General features: G+C 49.8%; 2 protein-coding genes across 4 annotated transcripts; both read left to right on the top strand.

Moving 5' to 3' along the window:
• The first annotated feature begins 158 nt into the window (after positions 1 to 158).
• Positions 159 to 10,676, top strand: TBCCD1 (TBCC domain containing 1). Of its 3 annotated transcripts, none has more exons than XR_012995640.1 (7): positions 159 to 512; positions 594 to 743; positions 2,481 to 2,847; positions 3,827 to 4,013; positions 4,164 to 4,661; positions 5,044 to 5,191; positions 7,742 to 7,807. XR_012995640.1 is itself a non-coding variant. In XM_076341783.1 (7 exons), exons 1-6 carry the CDS (start codon positions 159 to 161, stop codon positions 7,869 to 7,871), a joined length of 1,686 nt encoding a protein of 561 aa, XP_076197898.1. In that variant the 3' UTR covers positions 7,872 to 7,905; positions 10,603 to 10,676. The 3 variants fall into 3 exon arrangements, 2 of the variants coding, with proteins under 2 accessions (XP_076197898.1, XP_076197897.1); XM_076341783.1 differs by lacking the exon at positions 5,044 to 5,191 and adding an exon at positions 10,603 to 10,676 and having other exon boundaries at positions 7,742 to 7,905; XM_076341782.1 differs by lacking the exon at positions 5,044 to 5,191 and adding an exon at positions 8,502 to 8,588 and having other exon boundaries at positions 7,742 to 7,905.
• A 32-nt stretch (positions 10,677 to 10,708) lies between these two features.
• Positions 10,709 to 18,281, top strand: CRYGS (crystallin gamma S). Its single transcript, XM_076341784.1, has 3 exons — positions 10,709 to 10,794; positions 15,681 to 15,923; positions 17,954 to 18,281. The coding sequence occupies exons 1-3, from the start codon at positions 10,774 to 10,776 to the stop codon at positions 18,224 to 18,226; spliced, it is 537 nt and encodes a 178-aa protein (XP_076197899.1). The 5' UTR covers positions 10,709 to 10,773; the 3' UTR covers positions 18,227 to 18,281.
• The last annotated feature ends 2,514 nt before the right edge of the window (positions 18,282 to 20,795 follow it).

The raw sequence follows: 20,795 nt of genomic DNA, 5'->3' as shown, positions 1-20,795 counted from the left end.
AGCCAATCGAAACCGGCTCCTCGGGGAGGGGGCGGACCTGCCCGGCCCAGGCGGAGTCCTCCACGGTGTGAGGGAAGGGCCGTCTCGTTGGTCTGCGCGGCCGCCGCTCTGCGCGGCGCCTCGGCGGGCACCGGAAGCGGGCGGCGGCGGCAGTCGCCATGGAGGCGGCGGCGGCCCCCGCCCCGGCCCCAGTGCGGCTGTGGGTGAAGACGGAGCCGTTCCTGGTGGGGGCCCTGCCCGTCCCGCCGCCCGCCCGCCTCGGTCCCCACTACCTGCGGAAGATGGCGGCGTACGCCCGGGCGCGGGCGGCCGAGGGCTGCTTCCCGCGGCTGTCGTGGCCCCGCTGGCGGCACATCGCTTGCGGGAAGCTGCAGCTGGGCCGCGGCCTGGCCTGGCTCTACTTCGAGCTCTTCCACAGCCTCCTCCGGCGGGACCCGCCGCGCCGCCTCGAGTGGGCCGAGGCCGAGGCGGCCTGCGCCAGCGCCGACGAGCTGGAGCGGGAGCGGAGCAAGGCAGGAGCCCCATCCCGGGCCGGGCGGGCGTGGGGAGAGCCCAGCCCATCCTAACGCCTGTTTTTCTCCCCTCTCGGCTAGCTGTCGGCAGACACTCTGCAGTTCCTGCTGTTCCTGTACGTCCAGCAGGTGAACAAGGTCTCTCTGCGAACGTCTCTGATCGGGGAGGAATGGCCCAGCCCCAGGACCAAGTCTCCGTGCCTGACTGGAAAATCCACCAGCGAGAATAAGGTATTCGTGGCTGTAGGATTCTCCTTGCGCGGCTGTGTGGGAAGCTGCAAAGTCCTTCCTTGAGGTGGGCTGAAAAGTGGCTGGTTTGTTCCTGGGAGGGTGTAACCGTCCCTGTGGTAAAGTCTAAGCTAGAGTCAAATTGGAGATACTTCGCTCAATAGTAAACGAAATGAAGTTGGTGTGTTCTCTGCAGCTTTACTAGCAAAAGTTGTCCACGGGAATTCCCTAGAGTCTGAGACCAACTGTGAAAGTTCTCTCAGAGTCTTGGCAATTCTTAGTCAAACGGGAAGCTTTTCTCATGTTGGAGGCTGCTTTCATGTGATCCGCTGTAGAGTGTTGGGATCCCAGGATGGTCCCTAGCGTTAAGTTGTATTTCAGAGAGGGGAGTTGGTTGGTCAGCTGTAGAGCAACCATGTGGAAATGCTAACGTTTCCTTTTAAAATGCTATCAAGTATTTTGAAAGAAGCGAAGTGAGTTGGATGTATCGGGCGCAGCTTGTGGGCAGCTCTGTACTTGAGAGTGAATTACAGATTGGCAACGTCATTATAAAGGCCAGCTGCAAACCTCAGTGGATTTCTGTCACAGCTATGATGTTGTGAGCTGTACGAGCTAGTGAAATGTAGCTTGGAACAAGCTGAAATAATTAAAAATAGGCACTGGGTAACTTTATACTGAAAGATTGAACAAATGAAAAAAGAAATGAGAGGAACCGGTACAGGGCTGTGAGTTGGGTGGCCATGGAGCATCCAGTGTTATTTAAAAGCTGATGTTTTCTTTTAACTGTAGCTGTTACATAAAACTCTGGACAGGAGGAGATGCGTCTTGGCTGCTATGGCACCCCTCCCAGAGGTTTTGGTCCCGATGGGACTGGGGCTGTTTCCACTGGTGTTACTTTTCCCTGTGTGATCGGGAGACATTCCCCCAGCTTCAGTGATGCCTGATGTGAATCGTGCCCCCTTTTGAAATGGCGTAGCGAGGCTTGTCCGGTGCAAGAGGGTTTCTGTCACAGGGCAGGGATCTCCAGCCGCTAGACAAGACGCTCGCAGCTGCTTGTTACGCCCTTTTGGTTACAGCCCTCACGGGTGGTCAGGCCAATGTGTAATCACAGCTGTGTGTTGCTTGTTCTGCAGTTTGCAGGCCAGCAAAGGTTGTCTTTATTAATGTCTGCCATAATTCCAGTCTTCTGCTTTTTTTTCGATATGCAGCCCTTTAGAATTTGAACTAATGATTCTTTCAGAGGTCGTCTGGTTTATTGGTCGGCTCGGTATGAAGAAATGACCCTCTGCTTTTTCCCCGCAGCACCTCAGAAGGCGGCACTTAATCATATCTGAAGGTCTGGAACAGATGCAGCGATTTTCCAATAGAGCAGTTGCAAGACCTTGACTGTCAGTTATTGATTTGTTTCCTACCTTCAATTGCCAGCAGCAGCTGGCTGAAGTTGTGTGGGAAGCATTGTAGGAGAGTCTGCTTCTGCTTTCTAGAATGAAATATTTGGTACTTGGGGTTAGAATAAAATGTTTTTTTCTTTTTGGGGAGAGGTTGCTGATGAGTCCGGTTTCCTTTCTGTGTTTTGGAAGAGCAGAGCATCAGAAGCAGTGAGCAGGAGAGAGCACCACAGTTGACTTGCTTTCCCTCTTTTAGAACAAGTGTAAGCAAGGATGCATTGTATACTGTTGGTGGAGCTTGTCAGCTCTGTGAGAACTCACCTCGTTCTTCTGTGTTTTTCTGCCCGCTAAGAACTGGAACGATCAGGACCACCGCGCCTTCGTGCAGGGCCACCTCTCGGATATGCTGGAACTGCTGCTGGAGCCGGAGCAGCTCACTGCCTCCTCCCATTCCACCCACAGTAGCTTGGTGTCCTACGAAGCCGTCTGTGCCCTCAGCTTTCTTATTGAAGGGACCGTGAACAAATCCAGGACGGTCCATCCTCTGCACGAGCTTGCCCTCTGGCAGCCCTGTCACAGGCAGAATGGCTACTCAAAGGTCTCCAAAGCCTTCTCTTTCCCCAAGCTAGAGAGCTGGCTGCGGTCTTGCCTGACGACAAACCCTTTTGGAATGACTGCCTGCCTCAAGTCTGGAAAGAAACTCGCATGGGCACAGCAAGGTAGCTACAGGCCTTGCCTTTATTTTTAGAAATAACTTTCCCGTCTCAGCTTCCCTTGCTGACCAGGGATCTGGCAGTGGGGTGGGGGTTTGCCTCCTTTTTGTCCTACTGTCAGTGGAGATGGGGAAAATGACAGCTTAGAGGGGGACTAGAGGGTGCTGCATGACATCTGTGCATATTTTTCCGGTCCTTGGGTCACTTTCGTGAGCAAGCATTAATGACTTTATTTTCAAAAGCCCCTCTGAGTGAGGTCACTATCACTATCCTCATTATTCAAGTACGGCTGAACACAGAGAATAGATAATGTGATGTGTTTGTGGCAAAGCTGATTACTGATCTAGGTTTCCTTGCCTTGAATTGCAGCCCCTCGCCTGCAGGGACATGACAGTGGAGCCAAGGCACCTTCCACCTTAGGAGAAAAAAATTCGGATCAGTGTTTTGTTTCCTGTGACTGCACAATCATAAGAATGGCAGCGCGTTAGGTAGGACAGTGAGGTTGCTCAAGGATTGTACTGTAGACGGAGCATTTCACTGTCTTAAAACGTACAGTTCCCACTTTCAACATAAAACTTGCCCTAAGGATCTTCCTGCCAAGCTAAGTCTTGTGTTCAGGAACAGACTTCTGGAAATGGAGGTGCCTACGTCAGGGCTGTCTGTAGCTTGTGGGAGGCTTTGGCTGCCCCTGAATAATCCTGAAGTGTTTTTGATCTTTCAATGTGCCCCGACTTCTGGAGCTTCTGACTGCTACGTACTGCTGACCTGCCCAGTAGGCATCGGTGGATGGTATGACTGGTGCATGAAGTGACGCAGTTTGATGGTACCGTCCTTGAAGTTTTGGGCTGATTATTTTCTTGAGGGATTGTTGAGTGATGTGGAGAGTGAACCATCATGTCTGTGTCTCTTTAGGAACCATGTATAGCCTTTTTGTGCTTTTTTTTTTTTTTTCATTTTAAATGTGTTGGTTAACTTTATTTTGCAGTTGAAGGAACAACCAGGAGAGCAAAGATTGCCTGCAATACTCGTGTGGTGCCTGAGGTGTTCCCCATGGTAATAATGAGCCAGGTATACAAGCAGACACTGGCCAAGAGCTCGGACACTCTGGTGGGGGCTCACATAAGAATTCATCGCTGCAACGAGTCCTTCATTTATCTCCTCTCTCCTCTCCGGTGAGTTTTTGTTCTCCTGGGACACAGCTAGATGTCTTTCCAGCAAGTTTGTTCAAGTGCTAAGTTCTTGTTAGATGGACTAAGCAGTGAAAAAGTCCTGGTTTTGCTCTTTTCTGCTCACTGTGTCCTTGCTCTCTTGTTCTTTCGCAGATCTGTGACCATTGAGAAGTGCCGGAACAGCACTTTTGTCCTTGGCCCTGTGCAGGCGTCTGTTCACGTCCACAGCTGTGACAATGTCAAGGTCATTGTGGTTTGCCATCGTTTGTGCCTTTCTTCCACCGCTGGCTGTACTTTTTACATTCTCACGCCTACCCAGCCTCTCATCCTCTCGGGGAACCAAGCAGTCAGCTTTGCCCCTTTCCACACCCATTATCCAATGCTTGAAGACCACATGGCTCAGGTGGGCTTGGCCACTCTGCCAAACTACTGGGACAGCCCCATGCTGGTGTGCAAGGAGAGCGGCGACACAAGTGTCTTCCGCCTCCTGCCGCCCTCAGACTTCTACACCTTTGTGATTCCTTTTGAGATGGAAGGAGACACTACGGAGACGCCGGGTGGGCTTCCCCACGTGTATCAGAAGGCAGTGAGTCAGCGAGAGCAGAAGGTACAGATCTGGCAGAAAACTGTGAAGGAGGCGGGCCTGACCAAGTGAGTGCTGTATCCGAACAGGAACATGTGAGCTGCGTTAAAGCTCAGCTCAGCCATACAAACAGAAGATTCATCTGATGTGGTTCAACAAAAATGCTTTAATAATGGATTGATTTGCATGAGCCATGTCTCGCATGCCATTTCTACAGCAATCTTGGGATCCTGGTCTTTGCTATTAATATAGTGAGAGGAATAATGCTCACAGTCGTAACTCTGAAGGAGGTGCTGTGTCATGATTGCATTTTCCTAGCTTGTGATACTCAAGAAAAAACATGCCTAGATACTGTTGAGGGCTGAGGTGAGGGATCCACCCTGGCAGTAAGGGTTTATGACTTATCTCACGCTGGGTACTGTCTCTCTGCTGTCTCTGTTCTGCTTCCAGTGTCGCGTGCTGCCGTGGGTGAGATCTGGGCACGTACCCTGAACAGCAGCTCAACTAATTATTGCTCTGCAGCTGATTGGTGGTCACTCTTAGCCCAACCTTTACATTGAGGTCGAAGCTTTAAAATACTGTCCCATCTGTTGCTGAGGTGAGCTAAGAATGTGCATGTGGACCATTACAGTAGATCACCTCGTGGACAGTAGCTTTTAAAGTCCTTTTTATCAGATCACATCGAATCCTCTGCCCAGCTTTTACTATGCTAGCTACGCCTATCCTAGCCCATCTTATGTACTGATGCATGTCTGTTTGCTTTCTCAGCACCTGTTGCAGAGTTCTGAAAAAGTTCACCTTGTTTCCTTTGTCAATGTGCTTTCTTCTGCAGCCAGCCAGATCAGGCAAGGGTACAAATCTCCGCCAACTTCAGTTTAGCTGCTTTTATCTTTTTGTGAACTGTTTTGATGCAGCAACCTGAAGGACCTGGCTTCCTTTGCAAATACAGAATGGGGATAGAAACCCAGATATTCAATTGTAAAGGCTTGAAGAGATGAGAACAACTTTTGTTCCCTAAGCTGCACTTGAGCTGTATAGATTTTCTTTCTGTTCTGTGCTCAGTCAATGACTCATAACGGGCGTGTAACTGGGTGCTGATAAGTAGTGATCTCGGAGGGTTTTATCCTGTGGGGAACACAGAATATGAAAACCACCTCTTGGGTCAAACTGTCCACACTTCCCATCATACCAAGCCAAGGAGTTCTAGTCGATTTGATCATTCATTGTTTTGGAGGAGCAGCCTCTGCTTCCCTTGTTCCTTTTTGAAATCCAGGTGCCTCTGTGCCGAGCGTGGAGGAGCCTACAGTTTGAAAGAGCTCTAGACTGGGAGGGAGAAAGGATTCTGGGGCAGGATTTTGCTACAGGTGGAGGGTGGCTGAGCAGTAGTGGCGGTGACAGAGGTGTAAAAACCTTCAAAACTCTCAGTCCTTGAGTCCTGAAGGGCAGCAGAGATGAAAGTTATAACTTCAGCCCTTGTGCTAGAGTCATCCGTTGTGTCTATCAACCTCATCTAAGGTTCTTCTTCCCCCTCCAGCCATTGTTCTCCCAGGGCTGCTGCTTCTCACCCCAGGGTTTTGTGAAGGTGTTAGGCCTGTCAAAATCTTACTGTTAAAGAAATGTGAGGTAATACGGATGATGTGCTTAGATTTAACATCCTTTACAGCAGTCACAAGAGGCAAGAGCTCAGTGCTGGAGTGGCTTATTTCATAAAAGGGGGAACACTCTGCCAAGTTTAGAAGCTTGCTGAAAAGAAACTGGGCAGCTGACAGTGTAAAATGTCTCTGTCTTCTGCAGGCAGGGAAACAACTAGGGAGACAACTAGGAAGCTTAGAACAAACAGGATATCAGACTTGTAGAAAGAAAAAAGCTGCCATGCTTGAATGGGGAGGTGAAAGAGAATGTTAGAAATAAGAAGACATCTTTCAAGAAGTTGAAGTTGTCTGAATGAGGAAAGTGCGGCAAAAGAAGAATGTAAATCCTGCCAGGCTGAAAGTAAAAACCCCTAAGACAGGACCAATAAGACAGCTTGAGGAACAACTTGCAAAAGCATAAAATCCTGTTTATTCATTTTCCGAGCATATCAGACAGAAAGTCTTTCAGGGTCAGTAGCAGATCAAGGTATATAAAAAACACTTGGAGAAGATAAAACCCTAGGAGAAGAAAGAAGTGACTGCCTTGGTGTTCACATTCACTGGGGAGGAATTTAGGTTAGTTTCTGTCTTAGAACCCTGCTTTCTGGGGAATGTCTCAAATGGAAGCGATAGTACAAAGAAGAGCCTTTAACTTGAAAAAAGGGTCTGGGTACACTGAACCTCTCTGAAACCGAGTGGCACAAAAATGAATAGGGCTGGTTTGCTGCTTTTCCCAGTACAGGATGGGATCAGCAGATCAAATTAGGAATGAGTTCAAAGCAAAAACACATAAAATCTCCACAGGGTATTGAAAACGTTCATTTTTTATGTGGGTTCTGAAAGGAATTGCATAAGCTCATAGGAAAAAAAAGTGCAGCAGGAGCTACTCTACTCATGCCACCTTTGGCTTAAGAAATTGTGGAGCTGAGCTGATCCCAGATGGCTGGGATGCTATTCTGGAGAAATACTGCCGTGAGCCTGCACTGCTCTCGGACATCTGACCAGTGCCAGAGAGCCTGAGCTTAGTGGTATACCCTGTTATTGCTGGTCTTACCAAAAACACCCCAGAAGTTATTTACCAGTACTGGGAATTATCTGAGGGGTGTTGTTTATATGCACGGTTTTTTTTTTCCTGATCTCCATCCTCTCAGATGCTGTCAGAACAGAATTCTGTGGCTTCAGTGCTTAAATGCTGGTTACTAATCTTCTTTTTCTCGCTTTTCAGACAGTTTTTAATCTGTTCTCTAAGAGTAAAGCAGAGGCCGCCCTGTGGAGCAGGGTTGCTGTGCTAGTGGGATTGGGGAGTTTGCATGATGAGTTCTGCTTTTGGGGTTCATTGTAGTCCTGTTCACTTGGTAAAAACCTCTTCCTGGTACAGGCAGTTCATGAACCAAGCCCAGCTCTTAGCTGATATATATGGAGGCTTGTTTTGGTAGTGAAGGTGAGGTTTAAAAGTGTAATACTATAAATAAATGTGACCTTTACACACTTCCCTGCTGATCTTCTTTTGGTTTCAGGGATCAGAGGAAACAGTTCCAGATGCTGGTAGAAAACAAATTCTATGAATGGCTGGTTCAGACAGGGAACCGTCAGCAGCTGGATAGCCTTGTCCCTCCTGCGGTAGGCTCCAAGCAGGCAGCAGGATAGCATTGTGTTCCTGTACAGCAAAAGGAAAGGAAGGGTGAGTAGAGGGCCTGTTTCTCTTGATTCTTTTCTATCTAGAAGAATTGTCCCATGTTTGTATGCACAGCCTAGGCAGAAGTGGAAGAAGTAGGAGGCTGTTCAGTGGACATTATCCCAAGAGCTTTGCATTTGGTTTTAGTTCTTATTTTGCAGTCAAAAACCTCTTTTCAATTTGAATTGGTTCCCTGTGTACTCAGCACCTCCCTTGTTCTCTGCAGGTGTTCTCTTGGATTTGTCAGGGACATCTGTGTCTGTCTGTAAAGGCAGATAGGCATATTGTACATAATCTGACGTAAAAACTTATTTGAACAGCTGCTCTTTCAAAGGGACTGTGTGTATTAATGTCTGTACTTACCTGTCTCACTTTTTGCTGAAGAGAATCGAGTGAAACTTCAAATAATACTTACTTTGTAGTGTCTTTCTCTTCCCAAGTAGAAGTGTTTTAGGAGCCGGAGACAAGCCCTTATCATGCTTTTCTGCCATTGCATGTTTCAAACTGTTAGAAAGTTGTTTTTTTTCTCTTTTCTTTAGTCTTTGAGTTGCTTTTTCTTTGCTAGTGTTGGGAGTAAAATTTGCTCCTCTATTTTGTTACAGAGATCTGGGAACAGGCAGCGATATACTGAAAACAGTTCTGATTAAGACTTTGCAGCCATCCTCCCTGAACACACTTGATGTGGACCTGACGCCCAGCCTCAGCATGGATTGGACTGTCTGTCTGCTTTAGGATTTCTAATCACTGCCGCTTTCTCAGAAATGTGCTGTAACTATTCTGTTGGTAACTGAGAAGGTGCATGTCACTAGAGGATCATGAACAAGTACGCCTTGTTGCAGATCTTTTAGTGGGGAGGCTGTCATCATGGTTAGTGTCCATGGTGGGCAATTATCCAGCAAAGGAGCCCTTCCTGGTGCAGAGCTGGGCACAGGGCCCTGGCCATGGCATGCATCTTTATGGTACAAGCCAGCTGCACTGTTTTTATAAATGTGAAAAAGAAATGTTTGATTTTTTTATATGAAGATGGCACTTAAGCAATGTGATTTTATGGAATTAACTTTCTTGCACGTTTGCATTGTTTTGACAAATGTCAATAAAACAGAGTTCTCAGATAAGCCTGACACATGTCCTAGGGAAAGGGTTTTACCTGTACAGTGGGTGTTAGAGAGAGACATCTTTACTGCTTAATGAAATGTGAACTGGTCAGCTGAGAGAAAGTGCTAATTTATTAACAGCCATGGAGTTGAAGGTTTTGAAGGCTGCCCTAGCACAGCATTTTAATACAAACACTGTTTCCTGCCTTTAATATTTCTTGTAAAGAGTATCAGCTTGAATGAGTGCCATTCTCATGTGCTAGTGGAACCTGTCTTGGGGAGATGTGCTCGTAGCTGAGCACTTAAATAAGCTAGGCAAAGTAGGCAAAGGCATTGCATGGATGACTGAAGGCAGCAGCTGTATGTGTCTTGTGAAGAGCTATCCAACCTGAGAGTGAGAGGAAGGCAGGGGCATTTAGTGCTCTGGTGTACACAGCTGTTGTGGTGCTAGAGCTTTTCTGAAGGTCTCTTGGCTCCCGGGGAGGCAGGTCATGCAACGCAAGGCGAGTTTATTATATTTAACCAGCTTTTAAAGGAGGGATGTTCAAAGTGACCGCAGTGGAGCTTTGAGATGTCCTAGTGAACCTACTGAGTTACCTTTCGATAGGACCTGGATTGTGGTTGAACTCTGATCTTCATGAGACAGCATTTGAATTAAAAAAAAAAAATCTAAGCAACAGAATTAGGCGATTCAAGACACCTAAAATGGGAAGAGGACGGGATGCTGCTGAGCATGTCTGTCTCAGACTGTCATATCTGACTGCATTTAGCAGAGCTGCAGTAGTGTACATGGGGTGGCACACAGAGCTGCTGTTGCAAGACTGCTTGTCCTGACAGATTTGAAACAGGGTCTGTGTGTTTCAGGCGCTGCTGTGCCAAATTCGTTTCCCTTTGTTTCACTAAGCCTTTGGGCTGGTGCAGTGAATAGCTGCAGAGGTGTTTTTTCATAATGCACTGGCGGGGGGGTGTACGCGTACATAAGCCAGCAATGCTTGCCCTCCCTGCTCAGTGGGCCAGAGTATAGCAAAAAGAAGGACTTTTGCTTAAACCTCAGACAGTGGTGTAAGAGTTTTGAGTTGAATTTGAGACACTGGCAGATTTTGTCAGAAATTCAGGCACATTCTTTACTATTTGATGTGTGAAATCACTCACTTTGTGGGTGTGCGGCCAGACATACTTCTTTTCCTCTATGTCAGGCACCATTTGGAGCAATATAGCTCAAGCTGAATGTGTGCTATAAAAATACGCAGCCTCTTTGCTGCACAGTTGTTTCTGTTAGGAGCTTTTGAAGCAGAGCCTCTACACAGAGGCTACAATGTTGACCGTTTCCTAGCTGCATCCTTCACTGCATGGGAACGTTCTCTGATAAATATTGGGTCTCTTCCTTACAAATGGGGATGGGCGTTTTAGAGCTGATGAGGATACCTTCTTGTTTAACATGCTTGAAAGGGAGAAAGCAGCCAAATTGCCCCCCGTCCTCCAGGACTTGGCAGGGGGCTGTGCATTTTGAGTGCGTTTGGCAGAGTTTTGGTGTTCTGACTCAGCAAATGGTAACAAAGGGAGGATGGTGAAGCCTTCCTTTATTCCATAATCCTGTTTGCTTTTCTAGAAACCGGCTATAGCCTCGGAATCACTGACTCAATTTTTGGATCCTATTCTCATGACAAAGCGGCTGTCTGGTTTAAAACAAGCCCATTATAAAAAGGGTGCCTCGGATCCTGGCTGTTTGTAACAGTTTCTGACGTTCCTCCAGCACTGGGGAGCTTGGCTGGAACGGAAAATGTCCAGAGCTGGAACCAAGGTAAGTTTATTTGCAGACTATTCATGATTGTGGCTAGGAGTACAGAATTTATCAGGGGTAAGTTGTGGAGAAACTTTGGTTTCTTTGTTCTGCTGACAGCTTCCCCCTCTGTCAGTCTGTCGTCAAGAGGAGATGCTTGAAATCCCTCCTCAAGTGGAGGGAAGCTGGAGCTGAGCCCTCCCTAGTCTTTTCCCAGATCTTGGCTGTTTCTTCTAGGTGTAGCTCTGCGAGAGGATGGAGTCGAACACAGTGACTGGTGAGGGGATATTGTAAAATGTGCCAGGACCTGATGCCTTGTAAATTGATGGCGGAGGCTGCTGTGCCAGCAGCGAACATGACAAGCTGCATTTGCAGAGCAGAGTCTTGTGGAAGGCTTCCTTGGGAGGACCCGAGTCCCAATGCCAGTGGCAGCCGCCACATCCCCCTTCCATGGTGGAGCAAAGGGTGTGCTGTGACAGAAAGACGCCTGAATGATGACCGTAGCACCGAAGGCAATAGCATTCCCTGAGAGATGTGAACCAGCCTTGTGATTTGGTGGAGACGGCAGAGACGAATTTAAACTGGAGAAGGAGGTAGATCAGAAAGCTCAACTTCAGCTAGTGATGTGCATCCGACGGGGATCCAGTTCTAATGCTGTGTTCTTCAGTCTTGCAGTTAGCAGAGCTGAGCTGGTTGTTCACACAGACCTTGCTGCAGGGTTGGGACTGGGCAGGGATAAACAGCTGGGAAAGGAGGGCGAGAACTTTGGGCTAGTGGCCAGTTTCTCCTGTGAGATGTTAAACAACTGTTAAGAGGCTGTGGACAGACTTACATCTTTCCATTGTATTAGTTTTGCTTTTGGGTTACATTCCTTTTAACCTGTGGAGACTGTAAGACCCAAGGGAGCAGGGGGCTCAGAAGCAGAGTGGTTTTGTAGGGACTGGCTGATGCTATGGAAGATCTGGATTCAGTCTCTGCCTCTCTGCACCTTTCGTCTGTGATCTTGGCTCAAAGTGATTTGGCTATTTCTGAGCAGTCTTTAGAAACTGAACATGGTGTGCTGCTTCCTTCTAACCTGGTGGCTGTCAGATTGCAGTGGTACAGTCTTTATGTACCCATGCATAAAGAGGGTGCTAGGGAAATGTAACTGATTCATGCTCAAGTCTCCTGTCTGCCTGAAGAGACTTAAACGCATACTGCCTTTATCCCTGCTGAAAGCCATGTCCCCTGTGAGCATGCTACAGGGAATTTGTTTATTATGTGCTGCTGCGGTGCAGCAAAATGTCCAAGAGGAGTTAAGTCAGTGAAAGAGTGCAAATCTCATCTTTTCTCTGTGCCATGCTGTTGCCTAGCACATTCCAGGGAGAAGAAAAGGGCGAAGGAGACAATTAAACACTATTTCCTGCAACCTAAGCAAGTGCTCTGCCCTAGAAAAGTAATCACTGCCCCCATGCTGCTTTCTTAGAAGGCAGTGGGCACTACTGGTTATTGCTTACAGTTATTGTTTACAAGTTTCCTTCCAACAGAGCTGCTGTTGGGAAGAAATGTGATAACTGCTATGAGGTGGCCAAGGGAGTAAGAGTTTTACAGTCCTGTAAGGAAGATCTGCTATGGCAAATCTGTTAGCTGCCAGGTAAGCCCCAAAAAAGCAAAGTTTGGGCAGTGAGTGGTTAATGGGTTAGTGCTGTAAGCAGAGCAACTTGATGGCTTTACTGAAGGAAGGCGATTTGCGTCGGAGTAAGATGCGACTGAAATGAACTGACAAATCTGGAATTGAAATCTGTAATTCACCTGTCATTATCCTGCGGGTGAAAAACATCAGTCTTCTCTGTTTGTGCCTGAATCATTGGAGGAAAGCTGAGAAGCGCTGAGTGTGAAGGTCTAAAATGAATTGAGGGTGTGTGCAAAGGGCTGTGGTGGAGAGTGGGTGGGCAGGAGCCCTCTCCTTAAGTCTTCCTATAAATGGCCTAAGAATAAAACAATGAGCAACACTTTTGATTGGTCACTGTTCTGTGGGAATGGCCATGCTCTTAATGTGCTCTCGGATTTCTTTGGCTTTGTGGCTTTATACGTACAGGGAAAATACCCTCCTAGGAACACCAGGTAGCTTTGCCAAATTGAAGTTCAGTTGTGTTAGGCTGGGTGGGGAATGAACATCAAATGAGCTTTTCTTTTCTGTTACAAAATGAAAGGCCAACTTAACCAACTTCATGCACAGTTGCTGTGAGAGGGCATTGCAAGAGGAGCTGGTTCTGCTGGATGCCAGCCACAAAATCAAGGCAGCTTGTGCAGAGCCAGGACCAGAGGTGACAGAGACCCATTCCTTTCCCACTGCCGATCGCCCTGCTGTGAGGCAGGAGGAGGCATCCCTCTGCCCAGGTGGGGTGCTGCTGCACGGAGACCAGACCTGTGGTCTTGCAGACATTGGGCAGAGTTCATCATCGACTGTGCTGGACGCTCACTGTATGGACAGGAGTGGGACTGCAGATCAGAAGGCGCTGCAGAGCTTGGGGAGTGAGGTTGAAGAGGGGGAGAGCTCATCAGCTGTCCCAGTGGAGGGTAATGGCTGAGCCGCGAAGAGATGCATCCCTGTGTACCTCACTGTGGAGGGTATTACAGGGATGATGTGGCTTCCTTGACCACTGGCTTCAAGAAGAGGATTACTGGTGGTGAGTGACTGCCAAACCTCAGTGAGCAGGGCTTTCAGTGTTGCTTCTGGACTCATGCTGGTGGATTTTTCAGGTGATACCTGTAGGGACAAAGATCCGGAAGCAGGATCTGTAAAACAACAGCAGGGTTGTGGCTGGCAAGGGCTGACCAGCATGGTTAACTACCTAATAGTAGCAGTGTGGGAAAACAGGAATTGGACATTTTAGTGCACACCTTTTACAACCTTTATTCACTTGCTGGAAGGATGGTAGTGATCTCCCAACTCTCCATTGCACTGAAGATGGGAAGAGCTTGCTCAGGAGGGAGAGATGTGGGGACAGGTTGCTTTGTATGCACTGACTGCTTCGTAGTGAAAGTACTGACTGCTTACTCTGGAAAGTAAGAGGAAAATGTGAGGGAAATAACATTATCCTAATAAAGGTCTACTAACAGGCCACAAGACCAAGGACATAGATCCTCTGGCATGATTAGTCCGACTCCCCAGATACCTGGTCAGGCTGGTAGGACACTGACCAACCAGCTCTAGGAAAACTGTGCCTAACTTATTTTTTAACACAAAGTGAATGAAAAAAAAAATAGTGAGCAGGTTGTCCTGAATTTGTGTCTATCTCCTGGGTTGAAACTGTGACAATGAACAGTATTTTTAACAGCAGTGATGTTAGATCAATACCAGTAGCCAAAGCACCGTAGGTGAAGTACAACCAGCTAGGAGCAAAAGGTGCTCATCTATCTTAATACTCAAGCTATGGAAAAACTGTGGGAAAAATGGATTATGGAGTACTGCATGTTAGATGTTTAAATCACTGGGGCCAGAAAAATTCTCTCCAGAGCATCTGGGGGAATTGGCTGAGGCAATCTCAGGTGCTACCAAATAACCCGGCAGCATGTGTGGGGCTGATGCCATACTGGAAGGCTGGAAAAGGTGAAATGTTGTCTTGAGTATGCACTGCAGTGGATCAACCAACTTGCACATCAGTTGATTCAACGCAAGGCTCTAGAAGACACTGGAGTAAGTAATCAAACTCCTGTTAAGGTGTAAGATGGGCTGGTGATTGGGTGCAGCTGAAAGGGATCTACTGAGACTGATTCATGTCAAACTAATGTAATTTTTGGCATGGACTGACATCACAGTATCATGAACAAGCAAGGAATATAGTCAAAATGGACATGATGGCTTGTGAACCCTTATTGCGAAGAGCGGCTCTTGATGAATAATTGTCATCTAGAAGGATCTAAAAGCGGGGCTGTACAAAGGACTGGTCTGGGTCTAGGGCTTGACAATATTTCCACGAAGGGCTTTTTGAAGAAAGCATGTGTCACCTGTCCAGGGCTGGCTGGCTGGCTTGGTGATACCTCCGGCAAGAGGAATGGGATTTGCTCACCAGCTCTTGAGATCACTTTGAAACAGGTTGTGATCAAGTAGGGAAAAGTGTCCCTGAGCGAAGTGCTTTGCAGTCAGCTGCCTGGCTGTAGAGCAGCTCTTGGGAAAGAAATGTGGTGATGGATCGGAAATTTGTCAGCCGTATAGCAAACTTGCAGCAACCAAAGCAGAAGAAGCCAACTGCAAATGCAGTCCTCGGATGTCTGAAGAACTGTGCTATCCACCATGTACGTGGAACGCTCCTTTAGTTTTTCTTGGCACTGGTAAAGCTTGTGTGATGTCCAGCTTTTGCCATTGACTTTTGAGAAAACAAGCTGTGGACCATTAGAGTGGGAACAAGGAGAACAATCACAGGGCTAGAAGACATGACCCAGGAAGAAAGAGACCTCACCACCCTCTCATCAGTAAGGGTCTAACTGCAACTGCTAACTCGGTAAGCCAATATAAATGAAACGCTGCTTGGTACAGTCCACTGACTACTTATGGCTCCCTTGGCCATAATTTAGTAACTACTGATCTAGAGAAGGTGAGAGGGAAATGTATTAATAGTGTTTTGCTGCAAAGAGGACAGGGACTTCACCAAGGGAGCTTTGGGTTGGATTGGGACAGAACTAGGTGCTGGGAAGGGCAAGGCATTGGTGGCAGTTGGAGGCGCTGGGGCCAGGCTGGTGAATCGGCTGCCAGGGTTAGCTGGGATGCAGTTGATCCTGCTCAATGGTTGGGCTTGATGACTTTTTGACATCTTGAGGACTCTGTTTTCAGATATTTCATGCCGTGCTGCAGCTGGAATATGGATGCAGGCATGTGCTAGGTGACAAGGAACATCCCTGCTTTCCTTCCTCTGCTTGTGTTTCAGGTCACCTTCTACGAAGACAAGAATTTCCTAGGCCGTTGCTACGAGTGTGACAGTGACTGCCCCGATTTTCACACCTACCTGAGCCGCTGCAACTCCATCCGGGTGGATGGAGGCACCTGGGTGGCCTATGAGAGGCCGAACTTTTCTGGAAACATGTACGTTCTGATGCGTGGGGAGTATCCTGACTATCACCACTGGATGGGCCTCAATGACCGCCTCGGCTCCTGCAAAGCCGTCCAGATAGTAAGTGTGACCTCTTCCCAAGGGACAGTTTAATTTACACACCTATCATTAAAGGGTTTCAGCATGCTTGTGGATGGCCCCCATCTTCCTGGGGACCCGTGGGAGCTCCCTTGGAGAGGATGGCTATAGGGGGTTTGTTCCCGCAGTCCTGCTCTGGGAATGGCAAGGTGTCTGGTGAGTGGAGAAGGTAAATCTCTTCCACTCTTGACTGCAGTGGGGAAAAAGCAGATCCCTTTGAGTGCTTTGCAGGTGAGTTTCCATAGGAACAGCAGTGGAGTTGTTTCTGCATGTTCCTCTAGGGACTTCAGTGTCCGGGCAGGTCACTCAGAGGTTTACCTCTTGCCTTCCCTGCTGGTGTGCTGCCAACTGATCCAAGTCTGATGGTGGGCGCAAGGCTTGTAACAGTGGGATGTAGACTTTGCAGGAGCGCTCAGAATGGGGGGCAGTTTGTTTGCCTCTCTAGCAAGCCAGGGCTGCCTTCTGATACAGGGAACCGAATCTCAGTATCACCAAACCCTTCTGGGCATGGGGAGAACAGCCCCAGGAGCAGACCTGGAATGGGAGGGATGCCTGAAGCCCTCCTTGGGCATGCTTGGTGCAGCCCGGTGTCTCCTGGTATTAGGGAGAGCACAAGGCAATGCGTGTCTCCCCTCTGCAGCACAGGAACTGTGCTCATCCGCTCCTAACTGATGATGGGGAGATGCTTCTGCAGCCTCCGGCAGCACCCATCTTTCCACCGGCAGGAGACAGGATAAATGTAGGTTGACAGTGAGCAGTGTTTACACCCCATGCAAGTGCTGGCTGGGGAGAAAGGAACAGAGGGAACAATCCCTTGGGGATCGTTTCCCTCCCATAAGGGGAGAAGCACCTTTTAAAACTGGTAGGGATGGGAGCATGGAGGGAGTGTGGATTGGGGTTGAGATGCTGAATGCTGCCAGCAGTGGGGCAGACATTGGTGATCTGTGCATCACTGACTTGAGTAGCACAGCCATGGATTCCCATTGTGTGGAGCAGGTCTCACAGCTGAGAAGGGGTTTTGCTTTTATGTCTGGAGGTCTAATGCCACTTTGAGCCTGTTTTGGGTTTGAGCTAGGTCTAAATCCCTTTGCATAGGGCAGGGAGAGTTTCCAGCCAGTTCAGAGCACTGATCTGGCATAAGGGATGGAGCCAAAACCCATGGGAGATATAACAGCAACATAGCTTCCTCCATCGGGATGAAATGCGGAGGCCTTATCCTGCAGGTCCACCTGGTCCCTGGCTTCCACTCCTGCGCCTGGGGAGGCTGCACTGGGGACCTGCCGCTTGCAGGCATTAGGTCAGAGTGCCCTGGAGAAGCCGCAGTGGCAGCGCACAGATCTGAGAGACCCCACGGAGCTCGTCTGGGGCTGGCAACAAGAGTGGGCTTGGGCGGACAGGGGAGGCGGGGGAAGATGGTGTCCAGGCAGCTGCAGATTAAAACTGCCGCAGTGCCTTCAGGCAACGCAGCGCTTCAAATCACAGTAGAAAATACCCATGCTGCGTTTGCCTCTAATAAAACCCAGCTGGGGTCACCAGCTCATTAAACTCCTCATTGCCTGGAGGAACGGGGAGTGGAGGGGGTCCATCTCTCCTTCTGATGCTCACACAGAGTGGCTGAAGGGTTCAAGCCAGCAGCGGGACGGGCAGGCTGCCTGGGATAGAGAGCCCAGCACTTGCTGACGTGGCCTCATCCTTCCCTGCACCCTTCCTCCCTGCAAAACTGGGGCTGCGGTGGGGGTTTGAGCTGAAACTGCTCTGCACCAGCTCGGTGCTTTTGTGCCCTCTTTGCACGTGATGCTCAGTCAAGAGTTACCCCAGCTGCCTCCCCACTGTGCTTTTGGGGGCTGACGTGAGCTGTTCTGCCTTGTCCTGGTGTGCTGAGGGGGTGATTTGTACCGGATTCGAGTCTGACTGTGCCTTAGCTCTGCTCCCATCCGCTGGTGACTGTCAGAGCCAGGGACGTGTCAGTGCCTCTCTCCAGCACTCTGCCATTTTCTCTCCCCTTTTTCTAGCCAAGTGGAGGCCGGGGCCACATCCAGGTATTTGAGAAGGGAGATTTTGGCGGGCAGATGTTTGAAGCCACCGAAGACTGCCCTTCCATCATGGAGGAGTGGCACATGCGCGAAGTCCACGCCTGCAGAGTGCTGGAGGGCGTCTGGGTTTTCTACGAGCATCCCAACTACCGGGGCAGGCAGTACCTGCTGCCCAAGGGGGAGTACCGCAAACCCGTGGAGTGGGGAGCTGCGAGCCCCACTGTCCAGTCCTTCCGCAGCATCACTGAGTGAGGCAGCCCATTGACTGGGCTGCTGGAGGCCGTAAATAAAGCAACTGAGTCACTCAGCTTAGCCTGTCCTGCTTATTCCCGGGGTCTGTGTGTGAGTTATCCTGCCCTGGGGGAGCCAGCGTGGAGCTGAGCCTTCTCTAAGCAAAACACCCTCTGCCAGCCTCAACTGCCTTCATCTCCGCTGTCATCTCCTTCCTCCAGGCTAACCCCATCCCCTCCCCTCCATCCCACTGCTCCTCTCCAGGGAAGAGCCATCCCAAAGCCGGAGCTTGTGCTCCAGCATTCGGCCAGTTCAGTGGAGCAGTGGGACCACCCGTTCCCAGGACTCCAGTTTTTGGTGCTGGCTGTGGGTGGCTCAGTCTGTCATTACCCAGTGGAGTCCCCGCTTGCTGTGTTGCTGCTTCGTGGTGGCTCGGGAGAAGGGGCTGCTGGTGGCTGGGGAGAAGGGATGAGGTTTGTATCCATGCCACATGCAGCGAGACCGCCCTGGGGAGCCTGAGCAGGCAGCAGATGTCCTGTTGTTGGAGGAGCATGTCCCTCTCATGATGCACAGGGCAACGGGACCCAGGGGAAAGTGGAGGTGAGAGGCAGGGATTCCCAGAGTGGGCAGGAGGGAGGTGGCCGCAATCTCCATGGGGGATGCTGGGGACCCTGGCAGCCCAGTGTGTCAGGTACAGGATGCCCCTTGTAGGTGTGAGACAAGCGGGCTGGCTGCTTAAGATGTGGCTAAGCACCACAACAAGCAGGGCAGCTGGAAGGGGAAGAAGAGACTGGACGTGGACAGAGACGGTGAGTGCCTCTGAAAGCTGCCTGGGGATGGGAGGTTGCTGCTGAACGATCTCGTAGGGCAGGAAGAGATCCCTGGGCACCTGAGACGTGCAGGGAGCAGAGGGGGCTGTTGGGCTCCCCAGGGCTCCCAGTCAGCCCAGTTTGCCACCAGCTGGAGCACCCCATTTTGGCCAGTGCCGCTAGATGTCAGGCTGGGCCTGTGCCGCAGCTGTGCAGGAATAACTGATGTCCACTGCACAGGGCACTCTCCTTCTGGGCACCCCTGGGACCTGCAGCCTGTTTGCATATCAAGCCAAGGGGCCTTGGGATAATGACGCTGGATGTAGAAGCAGAGGCCTTCTAGCCATGCTCCGCGGTCTCTTCCCGGTTGATGTATGAGGTTATTACAGAGCAGGGAGGCAGGCTAAGTGATGCTCGTAAAGCCACGGTGCCGCGACCCCCGGGGAATGCAGCTGCCGGTGGGGAGTGGGAAGGGGCTGCCGAGAGGGGCAGCTCTGGCCCTGCAGGCTTCCCCCAGCACAAAGGTGGGCTGAAGAGAGTTGCCTTCCTCCTCCTCCTCCTCCGCCTGCTGTGACCCTGCAGTTCACCCCCCCCAACCTTAGCCCCCTGCCCTATTTCGGCCCTTTGCTGCAAAGGGTGATGCATCTTTTTGACCAACTTCTGTCCTGCCTTTCCTTTCTCCTCCATCACCTCTCCATCACGGGTCAGCAGGATGCAGATGATTCAGCATTACGGTTGGGTCTTGGTGCTTTTTTCCCCAAAATATTTTTCCAGGACCAATCAATCAGCCCTGCCAGCACTCAGCTCCAGCTCCCCTTTTTCCCCAGCACCTGGAAAAAGCTCTCCCAGTGCCTCTGAGGGCTGCTGGCTCCTGCCTGTGCAAGGTACCAGCTCAAGCGTGGCCTGGCTGCCATTTTTTGCAGGGAGCCTGTTGCCATCCCTGTTTTGGAAGGAAAATCTCCTGCAGCCAGGCGTACTCTGGCCAGTGCATTTCCAACCATCTCCCACCCTGATTTTGGGGAATGTCTGCCTGCGCAGTGTGCTTCCCCATCCTATGTCCCCTGTGGTGGGATTTGTCCCACCCTGCAGCGGGTGCCAGAGCCGCAGTGGGCAGGTTTGGGGTGCTACAGCCCCGTGGCTGCTGGCGTACGTCCACCCTGGAGCATCGGAGGAACCAGACCTGGTTCTGGTTTGCCCTTACAGTAACATTTCCTCCCCGTGTCCTTCCCTTACATCGCTTGATCTACCCACTGCGAAAATGCAATTATCCCAACTCTTTTCCCCCCCTCCTCCTCTGTCTGGCTCTTGCCCTCTGGTGAATTTTGCATTGTGCCCTGAACGTTGGCAACCAACGTGAATAACAATAAAATATGCTAGTTGGGTTGGGTTTTTTTTATTTTTTATTTTATTATTATTCTAGATTACTTTTTCCATCGGGGGCTCCCTTGTCATGGCTGCACGCAGAGCAGAGTGCATATGGATATGAGCGGCGGCGAGAGCGAGCGGGGAGTGCAGGCAATCCAAACCCAGCCTGCTGATGCTGTTTTTTGCTTGACAGCTAATTTCCATTTTTCAGTATCAGGGGGTCTGCTCCAGTAATTGGCATGCAGATTGTGTCTGATGGGCCTGTTAGACACGAGAAAAGACTCTGCTAGTTAGAATAAGCCAACCCCAGGCTGATGGATGGGGCGTAAGGAGGTCATTGCAAGAGAGAATATACAGATGCCAGTGCGCACGCACACACCTACGAAATTTCACATTTCGTGCCCTCCCCCCACTCC

The sequence above is a fragment of the Aptenodytes patagonicus genome, chromosome 6 (assembly GCF_965638725.1).
Source record: "Aptenodytes patagonicus chromosome 6, bAptPat1.pri.cur, whole genome shotgun sequence".
NCBI classification, from domain to species: domain Eukaryota; kingdom Metazoa; phylum Chordata; class Aves; order Sphenisciformes; family Spheniscidae; genus Aptenodytes; species Aptenodytes patagonicus.
Note: the sequence above shows the minus strand (reverse complement) of the source record. Positions and strands in the feature narration are given on the sequence as shown.